Source organism: Rhinolophus hipposideros (assembly GCF_964194185.1).
Source record: "Rhinolophus hipposideros genome assembly, chromosome: 19".
NCBI classification, from domain to species: Eukaryota; Metazoa; Chordata; class Mammalia; order Chiroptera; family Rhinolophidae; genus Rhinolophus; species Rhinolophus hipposideros.
This window is the reverse complement of record NC_138065.1, coordinates 24,519,104-24,540,461: the sequence shown is the minus strand read 5'-3', so window position 1 is coordinate 24,540,461 and position 21,358 is coordinate 24,519,104. Positions and strand designations below refer to the sequence as shown.

At 37.4% G+C, this 21,358-nt stretch overlaps 1 protein-coding gene across 1 annotated transcript in view; it reads right to left on the bottom strand.

Moving 5' to 3' along the window:
- The window catches only part of MRS2 (magnesium transporter MRS2), a 52,585-nt gene extending 31,659 nt beyond the window's left edge, over window positions 1-20,926 (bottom strand). The window contains exons 1-4 of the mRNA XM_081026642.1: window positions 20,598-20,926; window positions 18,741-18,814; window positions 15,272-15,308; window positions 13,658-13,770 (exon numbers count right to left, since the gene is read on the bottom strand). Of these exons, the coding sequence (XP_080882768.1) occupies window positions 13,658-13,770; window positions 15,272-15,308; window positions 18,741-18,814; window positions 20,598-20,760 (387 nt within the window). The 5' untranslated portion in view covers window positions 20,761-20,926. The remainder of the gene's footprint in view (window positions 1-13,657; window positions 13,771-15,271; window positions 15,309-18,740; window positions 18,815-20,597) is intronic.
- Window positions 20,927-21,358: the final 432 nt, after the last annotated feature.

The window sequence follows — 21,358 nt, the reverse complement described above, 5'->3', positions numbered from 1 at the left end:
ACACATCGTAATTAAAATGCCAAAGGCTAAAGACAAAGAGAGAATCTTAAAAGTAGCAAAAGAAAAGCAGTTAGTTATGTACAAAGGCGCTCCCATAAGACTGTCAGCTGGTTTTTTTAAAAAAGATTTTATTGGGGAAGGGGAACAGCACTTTATTGGGGAACAGTGTATACTTCCAGGTCTTTTTCCAAGTCAAGTTGTTGTCCTTTCAATCTTAGTTGTGGAGGGTGCAGCTCAGCTCTAGGTCCAGTTGCCGTTGTTAGCTGCAGGGAGCATAGCCCACCATCTCTTGCGGGAATCGAACCAGCAACCTTGTGGTTGAGAGGATGCGCTCCAACCAACTGAGCCACCCAGCAGTTCAGTGGCAGCTCGGCTCAAGGTGCCATGTTCAATCTTAGTTGCAGGGGGCGGAGCCCACCATCCCTTGTGGGACTCTAAGGAGTCGAATAGGCAACTTTGTGGTTGAGAGCCCACTGGCCCATGTGGGAATTGAACTGGCAACCTTTGGCGTTAGGAGCAGGGAGCTCCAACCGCCTGAGCCACCGGGCCGGCCCTGTCAGCTGATTTCTTAATAGCAACTTTGCAGACCAGAAGTGATTGGCATGACTATTCAAAGTGATAAAAACCAAAGACCTACACCAAGATTGCTCTACCCAGCAAAGCTATCATTTAGAATTGAAGGAGAAATAGTTTCTAAGGCAAAAAAAAAAAAAAAAGCTGAATGAGTTAATCAACTCCAAACCACTACTACAAGAAATGTTAAACAGAAGTCTTTAAGTAGAAAAATTAAAAAATATGAATAAAAAATACAGAAAAGAAACATTACTCACTGACAAAGGCAAACACTTGGTAAAAGCAGTGGATCAACCAACTATAAAGCTAGTATAAAGATTAAAAGGCAAAAGTAGGAAGATCATGTGTAATTACAACAATAAATTAAGAGACACACACAAACACACACAACAAAAGAAGTGAAAAATGACAAAAACATAGATGTTGAAGGATTGAGTAAAAACAGTGGCGATTTTAGAATGCATTCGAACTTAAGTGATCATCAACTTAAAATACACTGCTATAAACATAGCATGGTATATGTGAAGCACATGGTAACCACAAGCCAAAAAATCTACAAGAGATATACAAGAAATACAGAAAAAAGAATCCAAACATGACACTATATAATCAACATACAAGAAGAGAGTAAGAGAATAAGGAACAGGAAAGAACTACAAAAAAAATCAGAAAACAATAAGATGGCAATAACTACATATCTATCGATAATTACTTTAAATGTAAATGGACTAAATGTTCAATCAAAGACACAGGGTTGCTAAACGGAGAAAAGCACAAGACATATACTGCCTACAGGAGGCCCACTTTAGATCAAAAGACATGTAGACTGAAAGTAAAGGGATGGAAAAAGATTCCATGTAAATGGAAATGGAAAACAGCTGGGGTAGCAATACTTATATCAAACAAAATAGACTTTAAAACAAGGGCTGTAACAAGAGACAAAACAGGGCATTTCATAATAATAAAGAGACCAATCCAACGAGAGGATATAACTCTCGTAAACATCTACACACCCAATGTAGGAGCACCTCAATATGTAAAGCAAATACTGATGGATACAAAAGGAGAGATTGACAGTAACACAGTCATAGTAGGGGACTTTAATACCCCATTGACATAAATGTATAGATCATCCAAACAAAAAAATCAACAAGGAAAACTGTGTCCTTAAATGAACATTAGATCAGGTGGACTTAATTGATATATTTCAAGCATTTCACCCCAAAGCAGCAGAACATATATTCTTTTCAAATGTACATGAAACATTTTCCAGGACAGACCACATGTTAGGCCACAAAACAAGTCTCAATAAATTTAAGAGGACTGAAATCATACCAAGCATCTTCTCTTGATCACAGTGGTATGAAACTAGAAATAATTACACAAAGAAAACTGAAACACACACGTGAAGGCTAAATAACATGCTGTTAAAGAATGAATGACTTAACGATCTAGAAAGAAATCAAAAGATACCTTGAACCAAATGAAAATAAAGCAATGACCCAAAAATCTATGGGACACAGCTAAAGCAGTTCTAAGAGGGAAGTTCATTGCAATATAGGGCTATCTGAAGAAATAAGAAAAACATCAAATAAACAATCTAACTTTACACCTAAAGAACCAGAAAAAGATCAACAAAGCCGAAAGTCAGTAGAAGGAAATACGAGTATTAAAGATCAGAGGAAATAAACCAAACAGTCTAAAATAACAATGCAAAATATCAATGAAACCAAGAGTTGGTTCTTTGAAAACATAAACAAAACATTCATTAATAAAAAAGAGAGGGCACAAATTAATAAAATCAGAAATGAAATGACAACAAAATATTAGCAAACTGAATTCAGCAATACATTAAAAAGATCATACACCATGATCAAGTGCGATTTACTCCCAGGATGCAAGCTTGGTTCATATTTGCATATTAATGTGATATAGCACTTAAAATAAAGAAAAAGAAAAATCATATGATTATATCAATAGATTCAGAAAAAGCATTTGACAAAATCCAGCATCCATTTATGATAAAAACTCTCAGCAAAGTGGGAATACAGGGAACATACCTCAACATAATAAAGGCCATATATGACAAACCCACAGCTAACATCATACTCAATGGTGAAAAGCTAAACGCTTTTTCTTTACAATCAGGAAAAAGACAAGGATGTCCACTCTTACCACTTTTATTCCACATAGTATTGGAAGTCCTAGACACAGCAATCAGACAAGAAAAAGAAATAAAAGACATCTGAATTGGAAAGAAAGAAGTAAAACTGTCATTAGTTACCGATGACGTAAAACTATAACTAGAGAGAACCCTAAAGATTCACCTAAAAGTTACTAGAAGTAATAAATTCAGCAAAGTAGGATGCAAAATTAATATTCAGAAAGCGGTTGCATTTTTAAATACCAATAATTAACTATCAGAAAAAGAAATTAAGAAAACAATCCCATTTACAACTGCATCAAAAAAAGAAATAAAATACCTAGGAATAAACTTAACCAAGGAGGTAAAAAATCTGTACACAGAAAATTATAAGATACTGAAGAAAGAAATTAAAGATACAAATAAACGGAAACATGTACCACGCTCATGGATAGGAAAAATTAACAGTGTTAAAATGTCCATATTACCCAAAGCAATCTACAGATTCATTGCAAATTAACAATGGCATTTTTCACAGAACTAGAATAATCCTAAAATTCATATGGAATTACAAAAAAACCCACATAGACACAGCAATCTTGAAACAAAAAGAACAAAGTTGTAGGTATCACATTACCTGATATTAAACTATACTACAAAGCAATAGTAATCAAAACTATAGTAATTAAAACAGCACGGTACTGGCATAAACACACACACATAGATCAATAGAACAGAACAGAGAGCCCAGAAATAAACCCACTCCTATATGGTCAACTAATCTATGACAAAAAAGGCAAGAATATACAATGGGGTAAAGACAGTCTATTTAACAAATGATGCTGGGAAAAATGAACAGATACATGCAAAAGAATAAAACTGGATCACTTTCTTACCCAAATACAAGAATAAACTCAAAATGGATTAAAGACTTAAATGTAAGACCCGAAACAATAAAACTACTATAAGAAAACATACACAGTAAGCTCTTGATGTCATCCTTAGTAATATATTTTTGGATATGTCTCCTTGGGCAAGGGAAACAAAAAGAAAAAATATACAAATGGGACTACAACAAACTAAAAAGTTTTTGTACGGTAAATGAAACCATTAACAAAACAAAAAGACCAGCTACTGAATGGGAGAAGTTATTTGCTAATGATACATCTGACAAGGGGTTAATATCTAAAATATATAAGGGACTCATACAACTTACCACCAAAAAAACCCCCAAAACAAACAATCCAATTAAAAAGTGGGCAGAGGATCTGAACAGATATTTCTCCAAAGAGGACAGAGGGCCAACAGACATATGAAAAGATGATCAAAATTACCAATCATCAGAGAAATGCACATTAAAACCCCAATGAGATATCACCGCACACCTGTGAGAATGGCTATCATCAATAAGTCAACAAACAAGTGTTGGTGAGGATGTGGAGAAAAGTGAACTCTTGTGCACTGTTGGAATTGTAAATTGGTGCAGCCACTATGGAAAACAGTATAAATGTTCCTAAAAAAATTAAAAATAGAACTATTATGTGACCCAGCAATTCCACTTCTGGATCTTCGATAAAATCCAAAATAATAATTTAAAAAGTTGTATGTGCCCGTACGTCCACTGTAGCATTACCTGCAATGCCAAGATATGGAAGCAACCTAAGTTCCCATCGAATGGATAAAGATGTAGTGCATATATACTATGGAATATTACTTACAGCCACTATGGAAAATAGTTCAAATGTTCCTCAAATAATTAAAAATAGGAGGTGGCCAGATAGCTCAGTTGGTTAGAGCGCAAGCTCTTAACTACAGGGTTGCCGGTTCGATTCCCACATGGGTCAGTGAACTGCACCCTCCACAACTAGACTGAAGACAACGAAGCTGCTGTTGAGCTTCCTCAGGGGAGGCCGGATGGCTCAGTTGGTTAGAACGCAAGCTCTCAACAAGGTTGCCATTTCAGTTCCTGCATGGGATGGTGGGCTGGGCCCCCTGCAACTAAGATTGAACACGGTGACTGGACTTGGAGCTGAGCTGCGCCCTCCACAACTACATTGTAGGACGACTTGGAGCTGATGGGCCCTGGAAAAACACACTGTTCTCCAATAATTTTTTTTTTAATTGCTTTAAAAAAAAACAAAAAAAAAAAACATGGAAAAGAAAACTACTATATGACCCAGCAATTCCACTTCTGGATATTCAATAAAATCCAAAATAGTAATTTGAAGAGATACGAGTATATGCACCCTATGTTCACTGTAGCATTATTTACAAAGTCAAGACACAGAAGCAACCTAAGTGCCCATCGAATGGATAAAGATACAGTAAATATATACTATAGAATATTACTTAGCCATAAAAAAAGACTGAAATCTTGCCATTTGTGACACACAGATGGACATAGAGGGTATTGTGCTAAGTGAAATAAGTCAGACTGAGAAAGACAAATATCATGATTTGACTTAGGGTTCCCAGGCAGGAATTCCCGCCTGTTCTCAGGAATTTTTTTCACTTTCCCGTTCCCAAATCCCGAGAAAAGCTGGTCGGGAAATCAGGAAAATCGGCTCCTTGAACCCAGTAATACTCACAATGGGAAATAAATGTACTACTCACAATGTATCTCTTAGACATTTTTCCTGTTTATTGCTAGGGTTCTGGGTGGGAATTCCCACCCATTCTCGGGATTTTTTTTCCAACTTTTCTGTTCCTGAATCTCGAGAAAAGTTGGTCAGGAAAATCGGCTCCTTGAATCCAGGTGGTTGGTAGTATCAGCTATCACTTTGTGGAAACGATTAATCGTGGAGAACAGAGAACAGTTTATACCTCAGTATTCAGGAATGGGAAAGTGAAAAAAATTCCTGAGAACAGGCAGAAACTACTGCCTAATTTCACTTATATGTGGAATCTAAAGAATAAAATAAACAAACATAACAAACTCACTATACAGAGAACATTTTGATAGTTGCCATATAGGAGGGGTTTGGAGGTTTGGTTGAAAAAGGTGAAGGGATTAAGAAGTACAAATTGGTAGTTTCAAAATAGTCACGAGGATGTAAAGTATAGCATAGGGAATATAGTCAGTAATGTTGTAATTACTATGCATACTATCAGGTGATTGCAAGACTTTTCAGGGTGATCACTTTGTAAGTTATACACATATAAATGTCTATTCTGTACACCTGAAACTAATATAATATTGAATATCAACTGTAATTGAAAAATAAAACAAGAAGAAGGTATTTAAAGCTCTGAGACTACATAGAAAAAAATAAATTAATTAATAAACAATACACAAACAAACCCATAGATACAGAGAACAATTTGATGGTTGCCAGATGGGAGAGGTAGTTTGGGGGGATGGATGAAAAAGCTGAAGGGAGTTAAGAAGTACAAATTGCCAATTATAAAAACAATCATGGTCATGTAAAGTACAGCACAGGGAATATACTCAACAATATTGTAATGGCTATATTGAATGGTGTCAGAAGGGTGCTAGATCTAGCAAGGCGATCACTTTGTGGGTTACATAAGTGTCTAAATGCTGTGGTGTACACCTGAAATTCATGTAATATTATATGTCAACTGTAATTGAAATATTAAGAAAAGAAAAGAAAAAAGAATAGTGAAATTAGAAATTTATTCGAAAGAGAAAGATGGCATCATTTATATTAAGAAGAGTAACAGAGAAGAGTAGCCTGTGGCCACTGTACTAGTGACATAAAAATTAAAGGGTTGTTTTTTTTTTACATTTTTCAACATTTTATTGTAATTTTTACACAGAAATATTGACAAATTATACAATGAACAGGTATAAACATACTATTTATATAACTAAAATTCTGCTAAAGTTGCTTTATTACACATTTCTCTATCTGTTCATCAAAGAAATACTGTTTTGAAGGGTGCTAGCTACTGATAATAAAAGTAAAGAATGTTTCCTGGAGAAAATCATCTGCAAAAAGACTACTTCCAGAGTGAAAAAATATGGCGGCGTGAGGTGAGCCTCTGTAACGCTCCCCTGGAATTTACAACGAATCGGACAACAATAACTCCACAAAGGACTCCTTGCACAGCAGACAGGCAAGACGAAGAGGCCGACTACTGAATTCACCTCCAGGTGGGTGAATCGCGCGAGCGGGGGAGGAGGGAGAGGAGAAGTGCAAAGACGGAGCCGCGCGAGCGCAGGATGCAGACCTAGCTCAGTGCTCGGAGCCCTCTGCTCCCGGATCTTCCGCAGCTGCGGGAGAGGGAAGGACTCGGACTGCTAGGGCTCCGCTTACGGCCCACAGGGCTGAGGGGGCAGCATACAAAACCGCTGAACCCAACGCTCGCTCACGGCAGACCTCGGAGCAAAGACTGAGGGAAGAGGGCTGAAATCGGTGGCTTAAGCCCTCACTGCCGAGCGGAGAACGGAAGCCTTAGGCAAGGAGACTAGCCGCCCCCTCCCTACCCTCCCAGAGCTCGCCCCGCCCCCACCTGCCCGGTGCTAGAAGCGATAAAGTAGCAGTGTCGGATCAAAGGACAGAATATTTGCTGCTCTGAGAACTGTGAACCGGAGACACAGATTCGCAGCTCAACTAGTTCCGGCAAAGGGGAGGGAGCTGTGGAAGCAGCACCAGCTGTGGTGGTGGTCGCCGCCATTGCTCTGGGCCACCTCTCACAACTCACCCCACCCCTGGCCCCACCTATCTGGGCGGATCCCTGCAGGAGTAAACAGAACTGCTGCAACAAATGGGCTCTGAATCTGGTGCAGAAAGAGCTTTGGAACTCCAAAAGCTCTTCACATACCTATCAACCTGTTGCAGAAGACACTCCTGTAGATGTCTAGGAAGAGATATAGTAAATCAGTGATTGCCATGAATAACCAAGGCAACAAGATAGCTCAGAAAGAAAGTGAAAAGTCTCCAGAAAAGGAACTTAGAGATATGGACCTTTGTGATTTAAATGACAGAGAATTCAAGACCGCAATTCTGAAAAAACTGAATGAGATGCAAGAAAACACAGAAAGGCAGTTTAATGAACTCAGAAACACAATCAAAGAACACCATGAGCATTTTACAAAAGAGATTGAAATCTTGAAAAAGAACCAAATAGAATTTCTGGAGATTAAGAACTCAATAGAAGAAATTAACAATAAAATATCCAGCTTAGGTAGTAGAGTTGACCAGATGGAGGAAAGAATCAGTGACATCGAAGATAGGAACCTGGAATTTACACAGAGGGAAGAAGAAAGAGACTTGAGACTTAAAAGAAATAAAAGAACTCTACAAGAACTTTCTGACTCCATCAGAAAGAGCAATATAAAAATAATGGGCATACCAGAAGGAGAAGAAAGAGGGAAGGGAACAGAGAATATATTCAAACAAATCGTCGATGAGAACTTCCCAAACTTGTAGACAGAACTGGATCCTCGAATCCAAGAAGCAAATAGAACACCTAATTACCTCAATCCCAACAGGCCTTCACCAAGGCACATTGTATTGAAGCTGTCTAAAATCAATGACAAAGAAAGAATCCTCAAGGCAGCCAGGGAAAAGAAGACGGTAACTTACAAAGGAAAGCCCATTAGATTATCATCAGATTTTTCAGCAGAAACTCTACAAGCTAGGAGGGAATGGAACCAAATATTCAAACTATTGAAAGAGAGAAATCATGAGCCAAGAATAATATATCCAGCAAAGATCTCCTTTAGATATGAAGGAGGAATAAAGACCTTTCCAGACATCCAGAAGCTGAGGGAATTTTCTAATACACGACCTGCACTACAAGAAATACCAAAGGAGGCTATTAGACCACCATCAACAGGGACAACTTGTGGCAACCAAAACATAAAAAGGGGGAGCGTAAAGGCCTGAACTGGAATATGGGAATAGAGAAAGTAAGCGTACTGAAGAAACTGGAATACTCTAAATATCAAACTTTCTTTTACATAAACTCAAGGGTAACCACTCAAAAAACATCCAAATCTGAAATATATACTGTAATAAAAGAAGAAACAGAGGGAAACATCATAGAATACCACCACACAGAAATAACAGAAAACAACAAAAAGGCAAAGAAACAATGGAGACACAGCCTTACCAGAAAACTAAAGACAGAATGACAGGAAATCCTCACATATCAATAATCACCCTAAATGTAAATGGACTGAACTCACCAATAAAGAGACACAGAGTAGCAGATTGGATCAAAAAACTAAACCCAACCATATGCTGCCTACAAGAGACACATCTCAGCTACAAGGACAAGCATAGACTCAAAGTGAAAGGGTGGAAATTGACACTCCAAGCAAATGGTACCCAGAGAAAATCAGGTGTAGCCATAATGATTTCCGATGAAACAGACTTTAGGGTGAAAAAGATAACAAGAGACAAAGATGGACATTTCATAATGGTAAAGGGGACTATACAACAAGAAGACATAACAGTCATCAATATTTATGCCCCCAATCAGGGAGCACCGAAATATACCAAGCAACTACTAACAGAACTAAAGGGAGAAATTGACCAAAACACAATTATACTAGGGGACTTAAATACATCATTGACAGCTATGGATAGATCATCCAAACAGAAGATAAATAACGAAATCGCAGCCCTAAATGACACATTAGATGAATTGGACATAATTGACATATATAGAGCACTTCATCCTAAAACATCAGACTATACATTCTTTTCTAGTGTACATGGAACATTCTCAAGGATAGACCATATATTGGGACACAAAATCAGCCTCAGCAAATTTAAGAAGATTGAAATCGTACCAAGCATATTCTCTGATCACAAAGCTTTGAAATTGGATATCAACTGCAAAAACAAAGCAGGAAAAAACACAAATACATGGAGATTAAACAACATACTTTTAAAGAACGACAGGGTCAAAGAAGAAATTAGAGGAGAGCTCAAAAGATACATAGAAACAAATGACAATGAAAATACATCCTACCAAAATTTTTGGGATGCCGCGAAAGCAGTTTTAAGAGGGAAATTTATATCATTACAGGCCTATCTCAAGAAACAAGAAAAATCCCAAATAAATAACCTCATGTTACACCTTAAAAAACTAGAAAAAGAAGAACAAGCGAAACCCAAGGTCAGCAGAAGAAAGGAAATAACAAAAATCAGAGCAGAACTAAATGAAATAGAGAACAAAAAGACAATAGAAAAAATTAATGTGACAAAAAGCTGGTTCTTTGAAAAGATTAACAAAATCGACAAACCCTTGGCTAGACTCACTAAGATAAAAAGAGAGAAGACACTAATTAACAAAATCAGAAATGAAAAAGGGGAAGTTATCACGGACACCACAGAAATACAAAGGATTATCCAAGAATACTATGAAGGACTATATGCCACCAAATTTAATAACTTAGAAGAAATGGACAAGTTCTTAGAAACATATAGCCTTCCAAGGCTGAATCATGAAGAACTGGAAAATCTTAACAGGCCGATCATCAGTAACGAAATTGAATCAGTCATCCAAAAACTTATCAAAATCAAAAGTCCTGGACCAGATGGCTTCACCAGTGAATTCTACCAAACCTTCAAAGAGGATCTAATACCAATCCTGCTCAAACTCTTCCAAAAAATTGAAGAAGAGTCAGTACTCCCTAACTCATTTTATGAGGCCAACATTACCCTGATACCAAAACCTGGTAAGGACAACACAAAAAAAGAAAACTACAGACCTATATCTCTGATGAATACAGATGCTAAAATCCTAAACAAAATTCTAGCAAATCGAATACAACAATGCATTAAAAAGATTATTCATCACGACCAAGTGGGGTTCATCCCCGGGGCACAAGGATGGTTCAACATTCGCAAATCCATCAATGTGATACATCACATAAACAAAATAAAGGACAAAAATCATATGATTCTATCAATTGATGCAGAAAAAGCATTTGATAAGATACAACATCCATTTATGATTAAAACACTTACTAAAATTGGTATAGAAGGAAAATACCTCAACATAATAAAGGCCATATACGACAAGCCCTCAGCTAATCTCATAATTAATGGTGAAAAGCTGAAGCCCTTTGCTCTACGTTCAGGAACACGACAAGGTTGTCCCCTATCACCTCTGCTTTTCAACATAGTGTTGGAAGTCCTCGCCAGAGCTATCAGGCAAGAGAAAGAAATAAAAGGCATCCAAATTGGGAATGAAGAAGTTAAATTGTCAGTCTTTGCAGATGACATGATGCTATATATAGAAAACCCTAAAGACTCCACCAAAAAGCTATTAGAAACAATCAATGAATACAGTAAAGTTGCTGGCTACAAAATCAACGTACAAAAGTCCATTGCTTTCCTATATACCAACAATGAAATCTCAGAAAAAGAGATAGAAAAAACAATTCCTTTTGTAATTGCAGCAAAAAGAATAAAATACCTAGGAATAAACTTAACCAAGGATGTGAAGGATTTATATGCTGAAAACTATAAGACATTTTTGAAAGAAATTGAAGAAAACACAAAGAAATGGAAAGACATTCCGTGCTCATGGATTGGAAGAATCAACACAGTTAAAATGGCCATATTACCCAAAGCCATATACATATTTAATGCAATCCCCATTAAAATCCCAATGGCATTTTTTAAAGAAATAGAACAAAAAATCATCAGATTTATTTGGAACCACAAAAGACCCCGAATAGCCAAAGCAATATTAAAAAAAAAGAACAATACTGGAGGTATCACACTCCCTGATTTTTCCTTGTACTACAGGGCTACAATAATCAAAACAGCTTGGTATTGGCGGAAAAACAGACACATAGACCAATGAAATAGAATTGAGAACCCAGAAATAAAACCACATAAATATGGACAGATAATTTTTGACAAAGAAGCTAAAAACATACAATGGAGGAAAGACAGCCTCTTCAATAAATGGTGCTGGCAGAATTGGATAGCCACGTGCAAAAGAATGAAACTGGACTGCTATCTGTCACCATGTACCAAAATTAATTCAAAATGGATCAAAGACTTAAGCATAAGACCTGACACAATAAACTGCATTGAAGAAAACATAGGTACTAAACTTACGGACCTTGGGTTCAAAGAGCATTTTATGAATTTGACTCCAAAGGCAATGGAAGTAAAAACTAAAATAAACAAATGGGATTATATGAAACTGAAAAGCTTCTGCACAGCAAAAGAAACTATTGACAAAATAATGAGGCAACCAACTGAATGGGAGAAGATTTTCGCAAACAGTTCCTCTGATAAGGGGCTAATATCCAAAATATACAAGGAACTCATGAAACTCAACAACAAAAAAACAAACAACCCAATTGAAAAATGGACAGAGGACCTGAAGAGACATTTCTCCAAAGAGGATATACAAGTGGCAAATAGACATATGAAAAAATGCTCGACATCGCTAATCATCAGAGAAATGCAAATGAAAACCACAATGAGATATCACCTCACCCCAGTCAGAATGGCTTTCATCAACAAAACAAATAGTAACAAGTGTTGGAGAGGCTGTGGAGAAAAAGGAACTCTCATACACTGTTGGTGGGAATGCAGACTGGTGCAGCCCTTATGGAAGGCAGTGTGGAGGTTCCTCAAGAAATTACGAATAGAATTACCATATGACCCAGCAATTGCTCTCCTGGGTATCTACCCCAAAAATATAAAAGCATTTCTCTATAGAGACACGTGTACGCCAATGTTCATTGCAGCTTTGTTTACGGTGGCCAAGACATGGAAACAACCAAAATGTCCTTCGATAGATGAATGGATAAAGAAGTTGTGGTACATATACACAATGGAATACTATTTGGCGTTAAGGAAAGATGATATAGGAGCATTTGTGACAACATGGATGGATCTCGAGAGAATAATGCTAAGTGAAATAAGTCAGACAGAAAAAGCAGAGAACCCTATGATTTCACTGATATGTGGTATATAAACCAAAAAGAACAAGACAAACAAATGAGAAACAAAAACTCATAGACACAGACAATAATTTAGTGGTTACCAGAGGGTAAGGGGGTGGGGGGTGGGTGATGAGGGTAAAGGGGAACAAATATATGGTGATGGAAGGAGAACTGACTCTGGGTGGTGAACACACAATGGGATTTATAGACGATGTAATACAGAATTGTACACCTGAAATCTATGTAAATTTACTAACAATTGTCACCCCAATAAAATTAATTAAAAAAATAAAATAATAAAATAAATAAAAAAAAATAAAAATAAAAAAAAGAAGACTACTTCCATTTTTTATTTTTTCATTAATTCTAGATAAATGGGCAAAAACCAGCCATCAAAGACTTTTAAAGAAAGCCAAGTCTCATGTCAATGCAGGGCTAATACCACTGAGACCTGTCTGTGACTCCTCACCTATTTCTGAACCATAAACCTTAGCCCAACAAAATAACTTATGTTCATATTAATTCTAAATCACTAGGGAAAATCAAATTATATTTGGTGTACTTTGAGTAGGCAGAGGAAGATACAATGTATTTTTAAAATCTTACCATAAAAATGAAAACATAAATTAAGATTATAAACTTTAAAGCATATTCCTGGGCTATCTGCAAAACCAGAATATGTACTTGGTAGATAAAGTTATACTATAATCACATACAATTATATACAACTGAAAATGTCTATTATAAATCAAGCTTCTTTCTCTTATCATTTCAGAAGCTAGAGACTAAATGTAAACAGAGAGATGGAGACCGTGTCAGAACTTTCCCAGCATAGACTAGAGCAGTGCCAAGCTTGCTGAACCTAAGTATGTAATCCATATAAAATGAGTTCTACTCCTAACAACATGTTACATTATAAAATATCCTATGTTTTACATAGCTCTTTTTGTTATAAAATTACTTTTAACCCAGGTATTGATCATGATAGCTAAGGAATTAACTTTCATAAGACTGCAGTGGAGAAATGCAGATGAAATAAAATCCTTTACCTCCATTCTCATGATAATCCTATTGTTTCTGGTGGTGATGCTCATTAAATGCTGAAACCTCAAGTCTCTGGCTTGAAGACCTAATTCTTGATATAAGTCAGTTTTCTTCCTTTCTATAAAAGAAATATTTTCAATAAAAAGTGGGTTAGAGAACCATATGACTTCACTGATATGTGGTATATAAAACTGAAAACAACAAAAGCACAAAATAAACAAATGAAGGAACAAAAACTCATATAGTTTAGGGGTTACCAGAGGGTAAGGGGGAGCTCTAGAAGAGGGTAAACAGGGTCTAATATATGGTGATGAAAGAGAACTGACTCTGGGTGGGGAACACACAATGTGAGATATAATGTATTACAGAATTGTATGCCTGAAATCTACGTAACTTTACGAACACTTGTCACCCCAATAAATTTAAAAAAAAAAAGTGGGCTAAACCACTCAACAGAAGAGTTTAGATTTTTATATCAGAGCACCTCCTCCACTCCCCCACCCCCGCCAAGAGAATTTTCTATTATTACCAGAAACAAAAGCTAAAATGAGTCTTTTTAACACCATTTTTACCTCAAAAACATACTCAGGTTAAATCTGGTCAAACTCTAATTCTTTTCTCCTCATACTCATACTTCATAAAATTTCTCTTTACTTGGGACCAATATAAAAACCATAGCTATACATTATTAGAACTTAGAGAGTATCAATTTCTAACTCTAGAGACAGGTCATCTTTTTTTAATATGAATTATACAGAACTACATTCTTTTATTCTCACTACATTATCATCTTTAGTATTTTAAATTTGTGAAAAGTTCAATTTTCTTTCTTCTTGGAATAACACAAAAATGAGAAAATAAAGTCAGTTGTCACACTACATTCTCCAACCTGAAAACTAAATTTATTACCTAAAGCAAAAAAATGATACTGGTTATATTATTATCTGTACTTGTAGCATCAAACCACATCTGTGACAGAGCTCTAAGTAGAACAATCTTTTGAAGGAGATACTGAGCAAAAAAAACACCCAAAGTATTTTATTACGATCTCAGGAACAACAGGAACAGGATCATGAAATTGGAAGTGAATGGAAGATCCGAAACCTGCATCTGAGTATGGATAGTAATACTTTGTTTCATTTTAAAAAGTAACTGTCCATAAAAGCAATCATCAGCAGAGCTCCATCTGACTACCTGCCTTCTCTTCTGTCTTTTGTCACCCACTACAATGTCAGAGGTATTATGTGATTCCACCTTAAACATGGTATAGAAGATGAATATGAGGACTAGGACAGTGAGAATAAAGAGAAACAAAAGGGATGAGTGTTTCTCTGTGTTCCAGCTGCACTCCAAAATATCCCTTTACATCCTGTTAAAGCAAATGTAGCTCATGACAGAAAAAAACAAAACAAAAAAAAAACTGGGACAATATGCATGATCCAGGTATTGCCAGTTCCAATGAGGACTGATGGACAAATTCTGAAGGAAGGTCTCCTTCATATAAATACCCATATACTCAAAGAATATTCTACTCAAAACACTAGTTTCTTGATTTCCATCAGAATTCACTCATTCACTGATTTAAAAAGGTGATTTAGAAGAAATTTAAAGATACTTACCAAAAGAAGTAACATTTCCTTCTTTGTCAAATTTTGTCTGAAGAGAGATAATAAAAACAAAATATTATTTTATCCCAAAACAGTATGCTATTTATGGTATTATAACATATGGCACTGATATCTCCGAAAGGCTGAAATGCAGATATATATCCTAACTGCTCTCCTTTAGGTTAAATTCAGTTATGAGTTAAAGGTTTAAAATATACCTTTTTTCTTTTGCTAGGACAAATCTGACCTGGATTAGCTATCTTGGTTCCTCTGGAAATGTGATAAGAGTATTAGTTGTGTTACTAGGCAATATTGCTTACGGTAAAAACGTCCAATGACTGTGTACTGGACTGGGAGGCTGATGAATGAATGACAGACACCTGGTGTGAAGCCATGGGTGCCTTTCTGAGTGGTGGCTCTTGAAAATGGCCATTTCCTTATGGGAGCCCTGGATGTGCCGAGACGGTTACATGAGATACTGGCACTAGAGGACATGGGAATTCTAAGCCAAGGCGGACCTCACACCCATCTGAGAATACTGTCTCACTGCACCTGAGCTGTAACAGAGGGTGCCAGAGTAACCCCTGGATGGCTGCAAGGACTTCTCTTGAAGAGGGAACACCTGATGCTGTCCTTCTGCATTCCCTATCTTTTATCATTAACAGATTGGGACCAACTGTGGCTTATTTTGTGAATCTAAGTATCTCCTGGAGGCTGTGAAGTCTCTCTGGTGGGCACTGTAGAACCAGTAAAGATTTCCAAAAAGGCATCTTCTGATAGTTTGAAGAAAGAACATGAAGCAGAAAATGCATTTAGTTCCTAAAGCAAAGGGAACATTTTTCTGTAATACTGTCCACAGTCAAGTTTGAAGATGTTAGATTATAGTTAATGAATCACTATGTGCTAGGCTGTAGTATTAAATATGTATTTTCAGAAAGGTATATTCTTATAGTTGTAGGTACACTCCAAATCCTGGGTTATTACTATGGAAATACATTAATGCTGTGTTAATAACAATATAATAATCCCCCACAATATATAGCTGGGTTCTCATCAGTAAAGATGACTGTGACTATATATAATGAGTACCACAAAACATAAGTATAAATGGGAAATTTACATCAAAGGAAACTTTGTTTTATGTAATAGACTAGCTTTCCTCCTTAAATTTATTTCACAAATATCTGCTGCAGAAATTTTGAAAATCAAGACAAAATTATTCACCTGAAATGCCAATTTTAGAGAAAACCATGCTAATATTTTACTGAATGTCCTTCCAGACCTTTTCCTATTAAACATACGGGGTCAATTAAGTTTGCGAACTCATCCTAGAAAAAGTGCTATATACCTCACTGCTGAGTATCACCATGGTCACCTTTGAAGAATTCCCCTTGGGAAGCTATGCACTGACGCCACTGCCCAGTCCACCCTTCAAAGCAACTTTGGAACTCTTTCTGGAATGGCCATCAGAGCTGTCGTCGTATTACCCTTAATGTCCTGAATGTCATCAAAATGCCTTCCTTTCGATACTTCATTTATCTTTGGGTAAAGAAAGAAGTCATTGGGGGCCAAATCAGGTGAGTAGGGAAGGTGTTCCAATACAGTCATTTGTTTACTGGCTAAAAACTCCCTCATAGACAGAGCAGTGTGAGTTGGTGCATTGTTGTGATGCCAGAGCCATGAATTGTTGGTGAAAAGTTCAGGTCATCTTTTTCATGCAGTACTTCCAAATAGTAAACTTGGTTAACTGTTTGTCCAGTTGGTACAAATTTATAATGAATAATCCCTGTGATGTCAAAAAAAGGTTAGCAACAGCACTGCAACAAGTTCGCAAACTTAATTGTCAGACCTCATATTCATGTTACAGACTTCTTTGCAGTCTCTCCTCAACTTTAAACTTAATATACGCTGAATATTTTTGTATCTCAATATTTATCTGTGTCATTTGTAACGGGACTTTTTTCTGCTTAAAAAAAGATCATACAAACTACGTTTTCTTAAAATGTTTATGTAGCAATGTAACTTTACCAAAAGTGAGATGATTAGCTCACTTTCTAAACTCACTTTATTTCAGTCACTATCAACTGATTTTCTTAAGTATTACTGGTAGACAATATTTCACCTACAAAGAACATTTTCTCAATATTTATCATCTGATTTTGTATTCTTGTTTAACTAAACCGGATAACTTTTCTAGAACACTGAATAACAGTGATAATTTTTACAGGTAATTCTGGTGATTATCTTCTTCTGTATCATTTATAAAGAAAAGTTCTTAGTGTAATAAGCCTAAATAACAGTGATAATGGCTAATATACATTAAATGCTTATCATGTGCGAGACACTCTTTTTAGGGTTTTATATATGTACATTAAACCGCACAACATTTCTATAAAGTAGCTACTATTATTCCCAGTTTACAGATGAGAAAACTAAGGCACAAAGATGTTACAACTTGTCCAAGTCCACCCCATTAATAGTAACAGGCAGAGCTGAGATCTGAATTTAGGAACTGTGACTCAGAGCAACCACACTTATTTTTAATTTTTTTAAAAAAATTTTCAATTACAGTTGACCAGTCTCAACATAGCTTCTTCTGTATATGCTTAGTTATAGGACTTCTGTTCAGCTAGACTGCAGGCAATTCTCAATGAAGGTTGTTCCATAGTTTAGTTGCAGTTTTGATGTGGTGTTGAGAGAAGGCAAGTACAGTGTTTACCTACCCTGTCATCTTGACCGGAAAGCTTCAGCACATTTATTTTTTTAAACTTTTTTTAAAAAAATTGAAAGCCTACAGAAATGCTGCAAGAATATTACAACCAATTACCATGTAACTTTTAAACAGAGTCACGCTTTCTTAACAAATTTTGCTCCAATGGCCTATTTCTCTCTCTAAATATGTGTGACACACACAACTCTTACTTTATTAATTTTTGTACTGAACCATTTCAGGGACATTGTCCCTCTATGGTTAATAACTATCAAGGACTTAATAGATTCATGGGGAAATCCTGAGTACAGGCATACTTGGTTTTATTGTACTTTGCTTTATTTGCTATTCACAGATGCTGTGTTTTTTCACAAATTGAAAGCAAGACCTTCCACCAGCAAAAAGATTATAACTCACTTTATTGCGATGCCTGCGTTACTGCACTGATCTGGAACCAAACCTGCAATATCTCTGAGGTCTGCTTATATTCAAGTAGGAAGCTCTGAACTGTGATTGGAATGACCTGCTCCAGTATTAAAGAGCTGCACAGTCATTAGCAAAGTTTCAAGAGAGCTGTTAAAACAAATCTAGCTGGCACTCACATCACTAGCTAATAAGCAAAACACAAAGACAACATGACTTTTGAGTATAATGATTCACTATAAAACAAAAAATAAGTAATATCATCTTGGCCAAGCAGTCCAACCCAGTTAACTTAATAAGTATGAGAAGTACTTTCTGTAAGTTATCAAACATAGTATACATACTCACCACAGTGAACACTGGAGCCACACTGGCTAAAGTGGCTTGAGAGACATCAGATGTTCTAAACCGGTGCATTTCACCTGAGGAATGAATTAGAGAATTCCCTGTGATCACATGATTGGTTCTGCACATATAGCTAAGATACAACTCTCATATTATGTGGTCTTCAGACTATTTTACTAATTTTTCAACCCTTTTCCTAGAGAAAAAGAAGAAACACTCATTTTAATATTTCTAGGTGGTTACATTAGGTTTAGCAGGGAATGACTTTTAAAAGCAATTGCTTAGGTGAGGCATTAGAATGATTTATGGATTCAATCATCCTTTTTCCTTTGTAATTATTATTGGTATCTCAGAGTTGGATGAACAATGTATAACAGTGTTCTGAGATTAAAAGAAATTGTCCATTCGTTTTTGCATGATTTAAAAAGGGTCTTCAGGTAAATTGGTAGATATATTTTAGAAAACATAGATCCCAAGTACCACCTGACCTTTCAGCATGCCAATTATCAGGATTATTTGGTTGACTTACAGACTTTACTTCTTTGTATTAACTTATTTTCCATAGATACATTATACACTTTATAATTAATACTTATAAAATAACCACCTGAACTGGAATGCAGACCCCACTGAATTGGAATGAAGACAAATCTTTATTTGAAAATAAATGAAAAACATGGTTAGACTGAGTTGAAAGTGAGCTCTGAAGTATAACCAAGTAAATTTAATATCTGACAAAAAACAGTTCAAAATACTAAACATAAGAGGAATGAGTAGAAGGTATTACCCGTTATTTTATGCTTCCAAAGTAGTCCTGCTGACTCCACATAATGTGCAGATATATTCTCTAGCCTTGGTCCTTCTCATTACTTACATTTAATGACGTGTAATTTGTTAGCACCTCAAGTTTGTTTTCCTTTTATAAAATAACAAACTATATATAAAGGTCAGCTGAATAGTGGTAAACGTCAGAGCTATAAATCAGCATTTGCTAATTGGGTACAAGTTAGATAAAGCATTACCAGGACAGAGATTTTGAATTTAAATATTTGTCCTAAAACATTACATGGGCTGAACCTGGGTTGGCAAGCATTACCAAAGGAGGGGCTATGGGATGAACCCAATTCAGACTCTCCACTGAATATGGGGAAAGAGGTGGAGACGGTGGGTTATTTTGCGAGGCTTTTGAGAGCACAAGTACGTATTTGAGGGAAGTACAACACCGAGAAGCCTATACAGTTTAACGCTTTTTGTTTCTCAGCAATAGTAGTATCCACGTTCTCACATATGTGAAAATGTTATATGGTCATGCTTTATCATTTGATGAAAAAAATAAACAATTTAGATTCTTCCTTCCCGCCTCAATCCGAAGATGTGTTTAAGTGCACATCTTTCTCAGAGCAACAAGTCTCACTTCGAAAGAACTGCGTTTCTTTCCACCCCCTATCTGAGCAACTGTGTCCACAAGGAAGAGGTAAAAGACAAGGAATAAAAACTAATTAGTATTTCAGGTTGAAGAACCCAACTCTGACTTCAGAACTAAGTACGACTAAGGGTGAAATAGGTTTTAAAAAAGCAAACCTCATCAGAGCACTTAGGCGGGGAGATATGAACAAAGGGCGGCGAGGAGAGCCGGGCATGGGCACAGCCGAGTTCGGGACGGGGGCCAGAGCTCGCCCGCGCACCTGGGCTGACAGAACCCCAGGTGCGGACCCGGAGGCTGAGGGCGCAGGGCGGGGCGGCCTGTGACGCGGGTTGAGGCCCGGAGGTCACCGTGGGTCGGCGTCCCAGCGCCGCGGGACAGAGGGTAAGCTGGGAGGGTTGCAGCTTGGGGGACGGGGGTGGGGGGGTGGCCAGTACCTTCCAGGCGGGGCCGGCGGGGTCTGCACAGAAGCGCAGCCCTGCTCCCTCCAAGCAGTCCAGCGGCGCGCCACGTAAGGCCCCAGGCTAGAGCACAGAGGCTGCGCCGGGGCAGCCCCACCGCGCACGGCAGGAACCGGGGCAGGCTCCGCAGGCATTCCATGACTCTGGAACGAAGCGGAGGCAGCAGCGACACCCCAGACCGTCATGCCGGACTCCGGCGGATCAGCCCGCACTGCGTGACCCCACGCGAACGCCAAGGTGCGACCGTGCCGCGAGTGCGTGCGCCGTACGCGCAGCGCCTGCGCCTTAACTTCCTGAGCGCGCTTGGAAGGGACCTTTGGAAGCTCTCCTTTTGTCGCGTAGTTGTGACGTGTAGAGGGACAGGTGGAGGGGCGGGGCGCATTTACCCGAGAGAGCTGGCGAATCTAGATTCGGCTTTAGGGCCTCTGAAGTGGTCTGGCTAGCACATAAGTGTCGATTTTTTCTATTAATTAGTAATAGTTTGTTGACTGTATGGCAAGCCACGTGCATACTCTGGCCTGCGTGCCAAGATGGAAGGGTATCTACTGAAGGGAAAAGAAAGTTAGAACCGTAGAGCTTTATTATAAACACACAGTTCTTCCTGTAGGGTTCTCGCAATTATGTAGAGCGGAGAACTTCCATAAGCCCGAGCTCCTCCCATAAACCCTCCCAACTGTTTGCTTAAAGTTCCACTTTATCTCTATCAGGTTAAATGTAAAAAAAAATACCCAATGTAT